Source organism: Tamandua tetradactyla, chromosome 12, assembly GCF_023851605.1.
Source record: "Tamandua tetradactyla isolate mTamTet1 chromosome 12, mTamTet1.pri, whole genome shotgun sequence".
Taxonomy (NCBI): domain Eukaryota; kingdom Metazoa; phylum Chordata; class Mammalia; order Pilosa; family Myrmecophagidae; genus Tamandua; species Tamandua tetradactyla.
The window spans coordinates 85,999,850-86,016,235 of NC_135338.1; the positions used below are offsets into that span (position 1 = coordinate 85,999,850).

The window sequence follows — 16,386 nt, forward strand, 5'->3', positions numbered from 1 at the left end:
ATGCACTTTCCAAAAAGTTGCTCGAAGAAACTCATGCCCTTGATTGTGTTATTCCTTCCTAGGGCTCATTCCTGGCTGTTTCCCTGGGCAGAGGCTGGTTGAAATCTCCTTAGGGGACACTTCTGAAAGCTGCCAAGAACCTCCCTTCAGTGCCTGCCTCTACCTCCCATTGGCCTCATCTTTTATTTATTTTCTTTTTAGTTACTGTTTCCCCTTATTTTGTTATTCCCTTTATTTGCTAATTATTAACTGTTATCATGTCTTTATAAAGAGTAAAAAACTCCCCTCCCCCCATCAAAAAAGTTGTGGTTTTCTGTTCTCCTGTATTAAATCAAAGCTCTTGCCATAGCATTCAAGATATCCATCAACTGATGCCCCTTTAGTTTTCTGTTTTCCTTTCTTCCTGTGCCCTGCCAGGTATAAGGTATGAAGCTGGACTTCAACATCAGATAGAATTCTGGTCCTGCCAACTTATTTACTGGATGACCAAGAAGAGTTATTTAGCCTTCTTGCACAATGGGGGAGCTCTCACCTGCTTCACAGGAGAGTTGAGAAAATGGAATGATTTGAGGCAGGAAAAAGGCTTTGGCCCATCCAGGACAGAGAGAAGGTATGAGATTGGCAGGACTTCCTCTGCTCATCCCATCCTGGCACACCTTTGCTTGCTCTTCCTCTATGCCTTTGCATGTGTTAGAGCACAAAGGATCTTGGCGCCTTCTGGTTAACATCTGGTTGAACTTTGGAAGTCAGAATAACCTCCCCAACAGATTCTGCTTGCATACTTTCAGGGACAAGAATCCAGCAACACAGTCTTTTTTTTTTTTTTTTTTTTAACTGTTATTGTGATAACATATATATATATATTACATAAAATTTGCTATTAGAACCACTTTTAAGCATTAATACATTTATAAGTTTGTGCTACCATCACCACCTTCCATTACCAAAACGATTTCATTACCCAGCACAGAAACTCTGTACCCATTAAGCAATAACTTCTCCTTACTCCCCCTCCATCTACTCCCTGGTAAACTGTAAGTTACTCTCTGTCTTTATGAATTTGCTTATTTGAGGTATTTCGTATAAATGGAATCCTACAATATTTGTACTTTTGTGTCTGGGTTATTTCACTGAACATAATGCCTTTAAAGTTCATTCATAGTATGAAACAGAACTTCATTCCTTTTTACAGCTGGATAATACTCCCTTATATTATATGGATATACCATATTGTGTTGATCCGTTCATCTGTTGATGGACGTTGGGTTTGCTTTCCACCTAGTGGCTGTTGTAAATAATGCTGCTATGAACATGGGTATACAAGAATCAGTTCCTATCCCAGCTTTCCATTCTTTTGGGTATATATATCCAAGTGGAGTTAGGTATATACCTAGGAGTGGAACGCTGAGCCACATCTAGTCTGTTTCTAAACTACCCTAATTATTAGAAAGTTGTTCTTAATACTGATCCAGAAGATGCCTCGTTGGGTAAATGTCAGACAGCCCATCCAAAAGCACTAATTGATCAATACTAGGCTTATATCCATGTGGATAAAAAGACACAGCAGCTGTCAACAGAAAGCATGGTGATCCAGGAAGCAGAAGTAACCTGGGGCTGCATTAATGGAAAGATAATCTTCCAGGTCAATTCTAGCTCAACTCTCTTTGCTCTATTGCTCAGGCCGTGTCTGAAGCAAACTGGAGCTTTTCTATGGAGGATATGGGGATGTGAGAGGAACTTGAAACCATTTGGGCAATACTAGAGGACAGGGTTATTTTGCTTTAGAGGAGGGATGTAGAGTCCAGAAGCTCATGGTTGAAAGGTATTTAGATCATTAGGTCCAGTGTTTACCGGGATGATTTTAGGTGGTATGCCTGAGTTTCAGAAGGAGAAAAGGATGATCTTTTAAATTTTATTTTAATACTAAATATATTGAAGGAAAAGTTTCAGTTTTCTGCTAATGTCTCTAACACCTGTTAATCTCTCTTTTTAACAAAGGAGAGGAGACCCCCCCAGCAGAATGTCATGATGTTTTGTCTTTGTAAGATTTATGTTTATCATCAAAGCAAAGGATGCCTCATTTGTGGTAGGGCTAGGATAGTAAGATGGACTACAGATGGTGCACAGGGATGTCATAACCATGAAGGTTATGATGTGCAAAATCACAGCAGCCTGTGTTTTGTGCTTTTACATTCTGAGACAGCCTGTTCTATTCTGGGACAGCTCTGATTGCTAGAACCTTCCTTGTGAGGGGCTCTTACTGATGTGTCCCTAGGTCTATTCATTAGTCAGGAGCCTCACATTGGGGTCACCCAGGTAGGAGGGCTTGTCTCCTCCCCAGAATACCTTTGCATAGGTTTGGGGGTGACTGCTACATCTCTTGAGTCTTCTGTTGAGATCACACATCTGTCCTTCTCCAGCCACTTGTTCTGTGATATGAGTTCCACCCTGGATCCTTCTTTCAGACCTAAAACATGGCATCCAGAACTGGTGTGGTGGGTGGTACGATGGAAAAAACTGGGTTTTGGGTTTAGTCAGATGTGAATCCAGATCCTGCCCCTGCCCCTTTTGAGTGGGTGTCTTGGGTTAGTGATTTAGCCTCTCTGAGCTTCATTTTCCTACGTTGCTACTCAGAGGTGTGGCCCATGGCCACCAGGGAGCTTGTTAGAAATGCAGGCTCCTGAGTCTCATCCCAGACTGCTGAGTCTAGGTGATTGGTTTGCACTTAACAGTCCAAGAAGTGTTTGTCAAGAGAGCAGTGAGACTTCCAGGGGTGGATGGTGAGAGCATTCGTCACCCTTCTTGACAGGACATTGTGCTTCCACAAAGTTAGCCTCAGTTTACCTTGGCATTTCAATAGAATCAACTCAAAGTTCACGTACCTCTGGGAGATGATTAGTTATCACTGTGTATGCTCGGTCTCTAGGCTTTTCACACAGACTTATTATGACGTAGCTATATCCTCCTAAATTTCTGTGGTTGGTGTTTTGAACCTAAGGGATGGACTTTTATTTATTGAGCTGTAATTCACATAATCATATAATTCACCCATTTACAGTGTACAGGTCAATGTCTCTGAATATATTCATGGAGTTGTGCATCCATTGCAACAATCACTTTTAATTGGACATTTTCTTTATCTCTGTAAGAAACCCCACACCTCTTTCCATCACCCTCCCACCCCTCTCCCCATCTTCTTCAGTGCTAGGCATTTATTAATCTACTTTGTCTTTATGGATTTGTCTATTCTGACATTTCATACAAATGTAATCGTAGAATATTGGTCTTTTAAGACTGCCTTCTTTCACTTACCATAAAGTTTTCACGGTTCATCCATGTCATAGAGTGTCTGAGGTTTTTGTTCCTTCTTCTGGCTGAATAATAATCCATTCTGTGGATATGGATGTACCACATTTTGTTTATCCATTCATCTATTGATTGCCACTTGGGCTGTTTGCACTCTCTGGCTGTTGGGAGTATGCAGCTATGAACATTTGTGTATAAGTTTTTGTGTGAACATATTTTCAGCTCTCTTGTTTACCTTCCTAGGAGTAGAATTGCTGATCAGATGGTAATTCTTTATCTATTTGCAGAACTGCCAGACTATGTTCCAAAGCAGCTGTATAGTTTTTTTTTCTTTCTTTTTTTTCTATGCTATATGGCAGGGTCACATTTCATTCTTTTTCCCTGTGAGTATCCCATTATTGCAGCACCATTTGTTGAATTTGTTTGTTTGTTTTGCTTGTTTGTTTTTTGGAAAGTGCATGGACCAGGAATCAAACCTGGGTCTTCTGCAAGAATAACAAGTGAGAATTCTACCACCAAACTGCCCTGGCACAGCAACAAATTTTTTTTTATTGTGAAATATAACATATATACAAAAAAGCAATAAATTTCCAAGTACATTTTAACAAGTAGTTATAGAATAGATTTTAAAGTTTGGTATGGGTTACATTTCCATGATTTTTTGTTTTTTCTTCTAGCTGCTCCAAGACACTGGAGACCAACAGAAATATCAATATAATGATTCCACAGTTACATTCATTTGTTAAATCCAATCTTTAAATAACATATATACATAAAAGCAATACATTTCAAAGTACATCACAACATTAGTTGTAGAACAGACATCAGAGTTTGGTATGGGTTTCAATTTCACAATTTTAGGTTTTTATTTCTAGCTGTTTTAAGGTACTGGAGGCTGAAAGAGATATCAGTATAATGATTTAGCACTCATACTCATTTGTTAAACCCAACCTTCTCTGTATAACTCCACCATCACTTTTGATCTTCCCCCGAGTCTTTAGGGTTATTTGGGCTATTCCAATTCTAACTTTTCCATGTTGGAAGGGGCTGTCAATAATATGGGATAGGGGGATGGAAGTAGTTGATGTTCTGGAGAGGCTGGCCCTTCTGCATTTCAGGGCTCATCTGGTCCAGGGACGCATCTGGTGGTTGTAGGTTTTGGAGAGTTACCCTAGTACATGGAAGCTTTGTAGAATCTTTTATAATGTCCTTGGTCCTAGGTATTTTTTAGTATTGGCAGGAATGGTTTTGATTAGGGTTTGGCAAGTTTTGATAGGTAGCAATGTCTAATTGAAGCATGTGTAAGAGTGACCTCTAGTGTAGCCTCTAGACTCTATTTGAATTCTTTCACCCACTGTTACCTTATTTGTTATACTTCTTTTCTCCATTTTGGTCAGGATGGCATTGTTGATCCCATGGTGCCAGGGCCAGGTTCATCCCTGGGCGTCATCTCCCACACCACCAGGAAGGCTTTTATCCCTGGACGTCATGTCTCATGTAGTGGGGAGGGCAATGGTTTCACTTGCGGAGTTGGTCTTCAAAGTGGCTGTACAATTTTACATTCCCACCAGCAGTGCATGAGAGTTCCAATTTCTCCATATCTTCATCAAGGCTTGTTATTATATGTCTTTTTTTAAAAAATATGTCTTTTTGATTATTGTCACCCTAGTGAATGTGAAGTGGTATCTCTTTGTGGCTTGGATTTGTATTTCCTTGGTGACTACTGATGTTGAACATCTTTTCACCTGCTTGTTGGCCATTTGTATATCTTTGGAGAACTGGCTTGTTTGTCTTTTATTATTGAATTCTTATCATTCTTTATATATTCTCAATACCAGTTTCTTATCAGATATCCAATTTGCAAACTCATAATTCACTGTATTTTTCTTTTTAAATTGTTTATTGTCATAATTCACTCTAGATCCTTGATAGGAAGGGACATTAAGTGAAGCAGGCATTGGCTCCAAAATCTACATTTTTCCCCTTGCAAATTGGAACAGCATGGGTTCATATTCATTCTTTTTGGCCCATTCTTCACATTGCATGCTCTCAGAGATTAAGGGCTACAGCTTCAGGATCTCATTCACAGGACTTTCTGCCCCTGGGATATAAATTCATTGGGTCTAGAGGCTTGAGCTTCTTTAGAAATATTAAATGCACTCCTCTTATCTTTCCACTTTGAGCTACAAGCCTCTCCTAATTTGGAGATCATGTGCCTTCCCAGTGAAGATGCTCACCTGTGACCTTTAGAGCACCTGGCCTAGGAGCATTTCCTCTTTGGACTTCCCCCTCCCACTCTCCCAGCCTTCCTACAGCTCTATTTTCCTGAGCATTTTCCCAGCCTGGCTGGGCTTGCTCAGCTCTGTGGCCTTGTTCTGGAGGGATCGCCCCACCTTTGGATGTGTCCTTGGTTGTGGGGGAGGGGGACCCCTTCTCTCCTGTGCACGTGTCTTTTTGTTGTTGTTGTTAGAACACCTCAGCTAAATAAAATTCCGGTTTATTGATGGACAACATTGTTTCACATCAAACAGGCCAAAAAACCCAACAACTTCATAGACAAAAAAAAGGAAAAAAAAGAAACCTTTACCTTTGGCCTTTTTAACCATCTCATACAAACGAACTGCTTATAGTACAGCTAAGTATATATACACAAAAAGTTGCTGGAATGCTCAGAGTAGGGTGGTATTTTTTTGTTGTTTTTGAATTTTTTTAATGCGATTTTTTTCTCCTTCGAGATTACAATGAACATGGTCACACCACAAGTAAAGTCAGAAGTAGGACAGAGGACGCTCCAAAGGCTGGTTCGGTCACCTGAGATCATTAAAAATGGCTGACCCCTAACAATATGTACAAAAACATAAACTGTAAAAAAAACAAATTTTCCTTTTAAAAGTGCTTTTAAGAAAAAAAAGCAGACCTTTGGAAGTTTTGGTTCTTTTTTGCTCCCCTGTTGCACATTCACGTTGTGGTTTTGGTTGGGCGGCGGAGGGTGCGTGTGGTCTGCGGGGGGCTTCTGCACCCCACTGCGGGCCCCTGCGCCCCACGGCCACGTGCACAGCCTGAGATGGGAAGTGGAGGGTGAGTAGGTCACGGTGGCCTTTTTTTTTCTTCTTAAGTTTAGTGTTTCCTTTTTTGCTGTCTAGTCATCCTCATCCGTCTTCTGCTTCTTGGTGTCCACATCAGTCTTCATCGTCCTCAGCTGCCCGGTTGCCCATGACTACCTCAGCCTCCTCGTCTTCATCTCCATCCTCTTCCTCACCTTCGCCTTCTTCCTGCTCCTTCTCTTCCTCCCCACCTCCTTCTACCTTGAGTTTTCCTCGTAGCATTCCTGTTAGCAGCTGTGTCTTTTCCATCCTACGCCTCCCGCACAATTTCCTTCTTCTCCTTTAAGTCCTTGGTGATTTCAGAGCCCTTGTCCATGTCCGTGTCTGGCTTGGCAGGGATGCCGGTGACCCCATGCAATGGATTGAAAAGAAAGCGGGAGTGCGGGGAGCCCAGCTGCAAAGCTGCCCGTGTTTGGGGCCGGACTGGGAGCCACGCAAAGATGGCTTCTCCGAGCAGCCAGTCTGCACTCATCCTTTTAGCATCCTTTCTGAGGATGGAAACCCTCTCTGCAAGTCCCCGGGAAGCATTTGTAGTCTTTTCTAGACTAACTCCTCTTCTCAGCAAACTCGGTGGCTTAAGTAATTTATTTTAATTAATATTTTGTTCATATACGACCCCGTGGTCAGATGATCACAGGATTGGGTAGCGTCTGCCCCAGAGTCTCAGGCTGATTAAAAATGGCAAATTGTGCACAAGTCAAACACCACAGTGCTATGGGAATTTCTAGAATAAGGGAACTCGTGGGCATTGCTTGGAGTGGAGGGCATCCATCCATGGTTCTTGGTAGGAAAGTAGCAGTCTGGCCAAAATACAGGTGTGAGGAAACCTGAGCAATTCCACCACCCACTTCTCTGGGACTCTGGCCCTTTTTCCCCAGGCTCACCAGTGGTGCCTGTACTTCATTCCTACAGAGGCACAGGGGCTTCCAGAAACCAAGGAATGTTTTGAAGTTCCCTTTTGCAAAGTCTCCCTATGGAGCTCTGGCCCCTCACCTACAGGGGAGGTAGTGCTGAAGGGGACTTATAAAGGGTCTTGTGTCCTGTCCTGAAAGATACCTAGAGATGTCTGGAGGAGCATCAGCTTTCAGCAGGTGCCCTCACCTGGAGGGGAGGAAGGGCGAATGGATGGATGGAAGGAAGGAAAAAAGCACATGAGCACCTGGGAGGCTGTGAGCTCCCAGGGCAGAGATGCTTGCCTTAGAGGGGGAGCTGGAGAAACAGAAAAGTCAAGACCAGGTGGTTGGATGTGATAGTGAAGGAAGGCTGGGGGAGGGTTCCTGATTTCCTGTTGGTTTGGTAATACTACTGAATAATTTAAGAGAAGGGGAAAATTTAAGACCCCTGAGCTTGTGTCTGTGTGGTTGGTGGGACAGCCATGGTGGGGGAGTAAGATTTGGCAGTTGGAAGAACATTCTGGACTGGGACCTCCAGCCTGCGTGGCAGCTTGGGTTCTAGGTGGGTCTTTAGTGTGGGGCACACCACGTCACTCTGTTCATCTGTTGCTGGTAATCTCTCTGGTCATTTCCTGTGGTAGGTGTCCTGCCACTCAGATGTGCCCAAGACTCCAGTAGGTGCCAGCTCTCTTCACGGAGGGGAGGGGACAGAATGTGGGAGGGGGAGTCATGGAGGCTGAGGAGAGAAACAGAGTGGGACCCTCATGGAAAAGGAAGCCTGGAGAAATAGTTGTCACCATTGTTGCCAGATGTTGACTGCCCTGATTAGAACATTTATCCCCTGAGCTGGTTCCCAGGACATTTTCTGACCAAACAAAACACTCACCCTTCAAATTGCTGTTAATTTATTTATGGTTTTTGGTGATTGCATGTCATGTGCACCCTGTGGAAAACAAACAGGGCATCACAAAAGGATGATTTTCTCCTGGAAAAACATGCCCAGGATAGACCCAAGATGACAGCAAATGCCAAGGCAAACACTCAGAGGAAACCGGAGCGGCCCTGGAGCCCAGCCTTCTGCAGGGCTGTCGGGCCGCTGGGAATTGCTGCACAGACCAGACCTGGCCAGACCTTCTCTTGTCTGGATTGGGACAGGAGGGCGGAGAGTGAGGTATGCCCCACTTCCCCAGGAGGCCCTCCTGGGACTCTCCTCAGCCCTGTGCAAGCCCCCCGGATTTTGGGCCAGGGTGGGGCAGAAGGCCAGAAGAAGGGGGGAGCTGAGCATTTCTGAGTCTCAGAAGGGACCCAGCTGTGACCGCTTCTGAGTCCTCACTGTGAGCCATTGAGGAGAGGCCTGGCCACCTCATCTGTGATTAGCAGGATGAATCTGCCAACTTGAGTCAATGAAATGGGTGGTGATGTATATCTAGTTAAGACAAACTAATACAGAGGGGTGGAGGGCAGGCTTGCTGACCTAGTAAAGCCTGAGTTTTAGTACCAGCAGAAGTGCCATGTCGATGACTCCATGGACTCAAGAACACGAAGGGGCCAGGTGGAGGTTCCCCTGAACCCACTATGGGGAATACATTATTAGCAGACAATTCACTTGCATGTAAACATGACTCCCATGATTCTGTCAACACATTATATTTGTGCTCATGCCTATGCTTGCTTTTTGGATAATGCAAAGGTAATTTGCAGTCCAGGGCAGGTTAAATCCTCCCACATTCAGCCTTGGTGGAGCCCTACTTAGTAGCTCTGATAGTTAGGGGTACAAAACTGTGGCTAGAAACTCAGCTTCCCTTTAAATACTTGCTTCTCTGAGCAGATCCCTTGACCCTTGTGGGCCCCATGTAGCCTAAAGGAGCAACATGCTAGAAAAGGAGAGTGTTTTGTTTTTCTTGGGCCATAAGGGGTGGAGATTGAAGAGCTGCAGTTTGTACTGCAGTGACAGGCATGTATTTTAGAAACACGTGTTGGCTTTCATTGGGGGATTTCCTCCTTGATTTCCTGTCAATTTATGGCCTTTACTGTGAATTGGACTTAAACATAGGGGAAAACTGTATCCCATAAACAAAGGCACGTTATTCTCTCTAAGGGAGTAATGGTATTTGGAAGATGGGGAAGCTCCAAGTAAAACTTTCCAAGTGTCCATTGTCTTGAGGGGGAGGGGTGCTTCTTTGAGACACGATGGTTTCACACTGGACCTTGCACTGTCTGGATTCCTCTTTGTTCCTCTGACCTTGAGAAACTTGCTGAGCTTGTCTTGGTCCAGGCAATGATATTTTTTTAACATTTTTTATTGTGAAATATATATATATATACAAAACAATAAATTTCAAAGTACGTTTTAACAAGTATTTATAGAACAAATTTCAAAGTTTGGTATGAGTTACAGTTCTACAATTTTAGGTTTTTCTTTCTAGCTTCTCAAAGACACTGGAGACTAAAAAGTGTCAACATAATGATTCAGTAGTCATCATTAGTTAAATCCTGACTTGTTATAACTCCTCCTTCTCCTTTGATCCTTCTCCCAATCTTTAGGGACATTTGGGTTATGCCCATTATAACTTTTTCATGTTGAAAAGGAGTGCAGCCCAATGATTTTAAGAGGCCTTTCTTAGCTAGACTAGTTTTGGGGTGCTTTAAAAACTTTGATTCTAGTAACGTATAACATAAAATTCACCATTTTGGGCGGGTCATGGTGGCTCAGCAGGCAGAGTTCTTGCCTGCCATGCCGGAGACCCAGGTTTGACTCCTGGTGCCTGCCCATGCCAAAATACAGGAAAAAAAAATTCGTCATTTTAACCCTTTGTTAAGTATACAGTTCAGTAGCATTAATTATATTCATAGTGTTTGTGTCACCATCACGACCATCCATCACTAAAACTTTATTTTATCACCCCAGTGCCTTGCAGTCCAGCTGTACCTCAGGATCCAGGCACCTTATCTCACTCTTATCTTCCTTGAGTTAAACGTAGTAAATGTGAAAACAATATTACTTACGGGAAAAAAGGCCTGAGATGCTCATGAAGATCTCCTGCAAACCAGATGTTTCCCACTCCATGGCAGAGAGGCACCCAAGTTTATTGGGCATCTGGGAAAACGGTTTCCTTGAGGGAAAACATCTGTATGGAAATGGTAGCCACATAATGCAATGTGACAGTTGCTATGTCAACTCGTGTATGTTTACCTCCCCTTAAAATTATTGACCGGCTCAATGTTGCATAAAAGTCATGCGGTTCCTTGGAGTATGTTTATGTGCCGTCCTCTGCCAGAATTTTTCAACTGTGTTTTTTTTTCCCCTACGTGTATTTTGCTTTGAGGAAGACGGCCTGTCACTTGGTTTAACTGTGTTCTTTTTTTTTTTTTTGTGGAGCTACATATTTCTTAGATTTATAACCGGGCCGTGGTGGTATGGTCTCTGGGGCAGTGATACAGGAGGAGCAAGACCGGGGGCGGCAAAGGGACCCCCAGCCCCTTCAATTGTGAGTGAGAAAGCATGCACCGCAGGCCAGTTTGTGTGTGTGTGGGGGGGGGTTGGGGGCGAGGTGAGACGCGTGTGAAACTCTTCCCTTCCCTGGTCTCCTTTGTTGTTAGGGGTATGGGCCTTCTCTTGCCCTGTAAATTCAGCTGGGTGTCTTCACTTTCACAACCCAAACCCTCAAGCCTCCTCCTCTTCCTCATTTCCTCCTGGTGAAGGCACCTCTGCCCAGCTGTCTGCTCCAGCTTGAGAGTTGGTGGTCACCCCGTCCTCCCTCTCCCTGCTGCCTTAGAACTAGGCCGATTCCCAGGTGGTCTTTTCGGTCTTCTGAGGGTCCCTCTCCCCCCAGCATGACCCCTGCAGCTCTGCCCCTCCTGGCTCCTAGGCCGGGTCCTCCCAGCCTCCGAGGTCCTCCCTGCCTCCCGGCTCACGCCCATTCTGATCCATTCTCTACCCGCAGTCCATGTGGTCCTTGTTTTAAAGTAACACTCCCACCTCCTTGCTTTTAAAAAAATTCAATAGGAATAATTCCTCCCACCTACAGATAACCAACTGTTCTCTTTCTAAAACCCACTTTTGATCAAGTCACTCACTTGCTTAGGCTTTTCCAGTTACTTTCCTATGAAGCCCGGATTTCTTGACCTGGTCTCTGGGGCCTCCACCCAGGTCACCTGACTAGCCATCGGCTTTCTGGCCCAGCCAGGCCTTGAAACTCCGCTCCCAGCCATCCCAGCCAGTCCTGGGCGGGTTCCTGACTGCTTTTGCGTTGGGACATGTGTCGTGGCCTGTGGCTTGCCGTCATCCCACTGTACAGTGTTTTCTGTCCTCGTGTTCCTGGTATCAAGAGCAGCACCTGAGAATCAGTCACTGCAGCCTTCTCACACTTCCCTGTGGTGTAAAAAAGTCCAGAGGTATCAACTCTGTTTACGTCTTCCCTTGCTGGCCTCTTCTTTCCCGTCACAGTTCCTCGGACTGTCTGTCCCCTCGTACCTCTTGTTCCATTTCCCTCTTTCTTACCCTACTGGCTTCTGCGTAGGTCTTGCCCCTTCTGGTCTCTGCCTGTTCTCTCCCCGGAGTAGAGTATCAGAGGAGGGGTTTCGGAAACAGGGAGAGCTGGGTGCCCACCAGATCCCAGCACTGCCGTTTGCAAGCACACAGGATCTTGACCTGAAAAACAGACTCGGTGTGGCACCCATTAAATGAAATGCTGCACTTAGCAATGTACCAGTGGGCAAGGAGTGCTGGTCACCAGGCCTTGTGGTTGCTGACAGGTTACAACAATTGGATTCGTTGCTCTCCTCTGAAACCTTCAGTGACTGCCCAGGATCTATAGGCTCTCCAGTCTGCCTCCTGTGCCTCGGCGCCTTTGACTGGGCATGCTGCCCTTCCCGCCCTCCCTTGCCCAGGCATGCCCTGCCCACTTCTGTCTCCCTCGCTGGAGGTGCCCTTCTCCCCATGGTGCAGTCTAGCACACTCTGCAGGTACAGTTGGGGCACCTTCCATGGAAGATCTCCCGATCCCCCAGCTGGAATGACTTGCCTCGTCCTCCTCACTTCCTGCATCCCGGGTCGGATTTGACATTGTTCTATTTCACATCATCAGTGCTCTCTCTTCCTCTAGGCTGTGAGTTCATCATGACAGTCTCAATTTCATTCATTTATGATTTATGATGCACCATGCACACAGTGGTGCTGCGGCATGTGGGTTAGATTGCGCACCATGCACTACAGAAATGTGACCTTAGAAGGCCCGTGTGCACCTGATACCTGCCGCTGTCCCATGTGTAGGGGCAGGAGAGGGGCCCCCCAGGGCTGCCAGGAACAGGCGCACCAGCCATTATCCCCTGCCTGGGAGTTGCAAGCTCATCCTGGCACCCCCTCCCTGTGGCTGCAGCCACCTCAAAGCCCTTTGCAGGGCTGAGCTCCCAGGTATCGTAGCCCGTTGCTGGGGACACATGATGACCAACTCTCCTGACCTGTACTGGGGGGAAAATCCCACATAAATCTTCCCAAATGACTGTTTTGTTATTTCTTGCATTTTTGTGGCAGTAGAATATTTATGTATATATACCACTCAGGATAGCTAGTTTTAACACTTTTGTGCATTCAATTCTGTGCTGTTAATTCTGTTCACAATGTGGGGCTACCATCACCACCATCCATCACCAAAACTCTTAATCACCCCAAACAGAAACTCTGTATCCATTAGGCAATAAGCCCCTTTCTCCCCATCCCAGCCCACAGTAACCTGTATTCTACTTTCAGTCTCTGTAATTTTCTCATTCTAGTTATTTCATAAGTGAAATCAGACAATATTTGTCCTTTTATGTCTAACTTATTTCACTTAGCACGATATCCTCAAGGTTCAACCACATTGTCCCATGCATCAGAATGTCACTCTTTTTGATGGCCGAATAATAGTCCACTGCATGCATATACCACCTTTGTTTATCCATTCACCTGTTGACAGGCCCATGGATTGTTTCCACCTTTTGGCAGTTGTGGTCAGTGCTGCTGTGAACATGTGGTGTGCTATTATTTATTTGTAAGGAGTCAAACACATTTTCACATGTACAGATATAAAAGGGCTTAGCTCCTTTAAGAAATCTTAGGCAAGATGCAGGCCAAAAACTCTCCTTGGAAGGGGTCCTGGGTCATGAAAATGCTGCCTTAATCAGGCTCTCATGCTGTGCTGAGCCCTGGGAAGACAGGGTGAGGTCTGCGGTGGTCAGCTGAGAGGAAAGTGAACAGTCATGAGACAATGAGGTGTCTGGAAATATGTCCATTAGAGGGAACAGAAAGGATGGGAATAATCAAGCTATGAAAAAAAGGCAGACACTTCTGTGCAAGACAGAGCAGAAGAGGCCTTTGGAAATGAAGAAATGGGAGTGCGGAGCAATTTCCATAGTCTCTGTGACAAAAGCCAACAAATAAAGGGCTTTTCATGCTTCTTTGAAATCCCAGAGCAATACCAGAAGCAGGTGGAGGAAGTTTCTAGAAATCTTGGTGTGTACCTAGTAAGGTGGAACCAGTCACCTAATCAGCACAAAGACCAGGTGAGAGGATACTATGGTCTTCACTTCACAGGTGGGTAAATCAAGGCTAGGGGTGGAGGTGGGTAAAGGTCATGCATCTAGTAATTGGAGGAACAGAATGCAAGCCCCATGTGGCTCTGAAGTCCAGATTCTTCTCGTACACCAAGCATTCAGGACTGCATCCAAAATGCTTTATTTCACCTTGCTCTCCATCAGCCAGAGGCCTGTTAAAGGTGTTTACTGGAGACTTGTGAATGATGGAGCTGATGGTTGTTGAGGTAGTGGTTTTGCAGGCTCAACTCTTCCTCATCCCGTCCTTGTCCAGCACCACCTCTGTGCTTGCTGTGCCCCGAATGCAGCCTTCCTTGGCCTCTGGCGCTCAGTGCCTCTGCTTCATGGGTTACCCCTGTCTGCAGTGACACATGCCTGTCTCTGCCTCTTACAGAGCCCCCCCAGGATGTTCTCCCGATGCCCCTCAGCAAAGCTGTAGGTTGCAGACTCCTGTGGGGGGAGGGTTGGTGGCTCATTCCTTAGCTTCTGGGGACCAAGGACAGTGTCATCCACACAGTCCACGTCATTTGATTGTGCTGCACTTCAAATGAATCCAGGCTTGTTGGAGTTAACTTAGAAATCTCACTGTCTTCACTTGTTTGGGAAACTGTGGAGTGTCACAGAATTAAATCTATCTTCCCTGTGGTCCCTATCAGCTGTCACTCAGTGGAAAAAGGGAATTAAATCAGTGCAGCAAGACTGGCACTTGTCAAATCCCTGTTGATGGCTGTGACCACTGCATGTGGTCCAGCCTCTTTCCAGGCATCGGTGGTGGAGAGCAGAGGACACTGGTCAGGATTGTTGTTTCCTTTTATAAACATTCAGAAAATGTGGTTTCCATTTTCTGACCCTGGGCACTTGCTAGCTCCAGGGTCTAAGAACAGTGCCCTGCGGCTCTCCAGTGCCTGTCAGTTCCCCAGGATCTGTCGTGTCCCTGCCAAGCTGGAGACAGCTTCTCTCTCTAAGGGCTTTGCCCCCACATCTCCTTCCTGTTTCCTCTTAACTAGGTATCCTGCTTTACTGATCAAAAGCTGCTGCTCTCCAGAGGGCTGATTCAAGGGTTGGTTTCCAGGACAGTTTATTTTAGGCTTGTTAAATCTGATTGGACTTCACTTTCATTGTTATGTATACTTAGCAGTTTACGATTAGCTTTGGGAAAAAAATGCAAAACAGTTCCATCTAATTTGTGACAACTTGTGTGACTAATTAATGTTTCTTGGTACACTGTGATGCTTGCAAGGCACCATATAAACACCAAATCATAATATGTTTCCTGTTTGAAGGAATACACTGTATTAGTAAATCAAACATCTTTTATCGATTCACCTTGTTAAGTAAGAAAATAATCCCCATGGATTTATCAACTTCCTCTAAGCTCTACTAGGTGCCAGTTAGAAAATGAGTAAGTTGAGTAAATGAAGGCAGATGTCAAGCATTTAATTGGCCCTTCTCTCCCAGCATGTGCCAACAATTTTGGAAGTACTGTCTAGGAGGATGTAATTTACCACTGGCATGAAATTGGCAGTGGCTTCTATGCTGTTGGTCTTTGGAGATAAGGGGCTGGCTACACAGAGTTACTATTTAATAACTGGCTTATGTCATTGTAACCTGGTCTTCACAAAGTTTTCTACTCAAGTCCCTCAACTGACAGAGAAGAATAAGGGAGAGATGGCAGCTTAACCTGAGGGGCTCACAAAATTTGGCTTAAAATCCTGAGCCTTATATTAAATATTCAAGTGACTCCTGTTTTCTATTCCAAGTTAACATTTTCCTCCAAATCTTCAAGTAAAATGGTTTGACTTGGAAGATGCATCATTTTATTCTATGACTTCTGGCCCCTTTGGGCTCAGATGTACAGTACCAGGCCAGTGAAGCAGGTATAGCAAGGGCCATATAAGGGATATAAAAAAGCTTCCAGAAAACAACCAAAGGAACTTTGGCTTTTAAAATGTTAATTCTTACCCTTTGAATTTGTCTATATTTGTGTGGAGCCTTTTATCCCAACAAAATTGGTATATATCCTGTTATGCCATCAATATCGGGCCATTTACAGGCCATCAGTGGAGTCCTGGTCACTCCGTTCAAAAAACTTCAACTCTAGATAAATATCACCTGCTTTAGTCACATGCAGTCTTTCCTTGGTACCTTGTCAGTGTTTCATGCTGTTAAAACTGCCCCTCGAGTGACCAGTTTGCTGTGTTCACATCATTCTCTGTTGGCTTCCCTTTAGTTGTGGCTGTTTACATAAAAGGATGCTGGTGGTCTACTGAAGATGTATTAAAAACCTCTGATCCTGCGAGAGAAGGTCTGATGAAGGTGAGGTGATGCACTTTTAGATGAACATTGCAAAGTAGATTTTAAAAGTCACCGTACTTATTGTCTTATTAATAATTTAAGGCAATCTACTCCTGTCAAAAAGAAGAAAAAAAGGTAATAAATGGGTGTAGTCAACACGTAGCTGGCTATTGGTAAATCTTTTTTCACCTTCCTGATTGGCCTCTAGTGTCTTAGTTT

General features: G+C 44.6%; 1 protein-coding gene across 4 annotated transcripts in view; it reads left to right on the forward strand.

Moving 5' to 3' along the window:
• LOC143652448 (protein FAM169B-like) overlaps positions 1–16,386 on the forward strand; it is a 212,003-nt gene that overhangs the window by 107,761 nt on the left and 87,856 nt on the right. For 3 of the 4 annotated variants that reach the window (XM_077124073.1, XM_077124075.1, XM_077124074.1), the window contains exon 4: positions 16,103–16,188. In XM_077124073.1, coding sequence (XP_076980188.1) covers positions 16,103–16,188 — 86 coding nt within the window. Of the gene's footprint in view, positions 1–62; positions 3,969–16,102; positions 16,189–16,386 lie in introns of those variants that run through there. The other variant, XR_013160672.1, reaches the window with a different exon arrangement.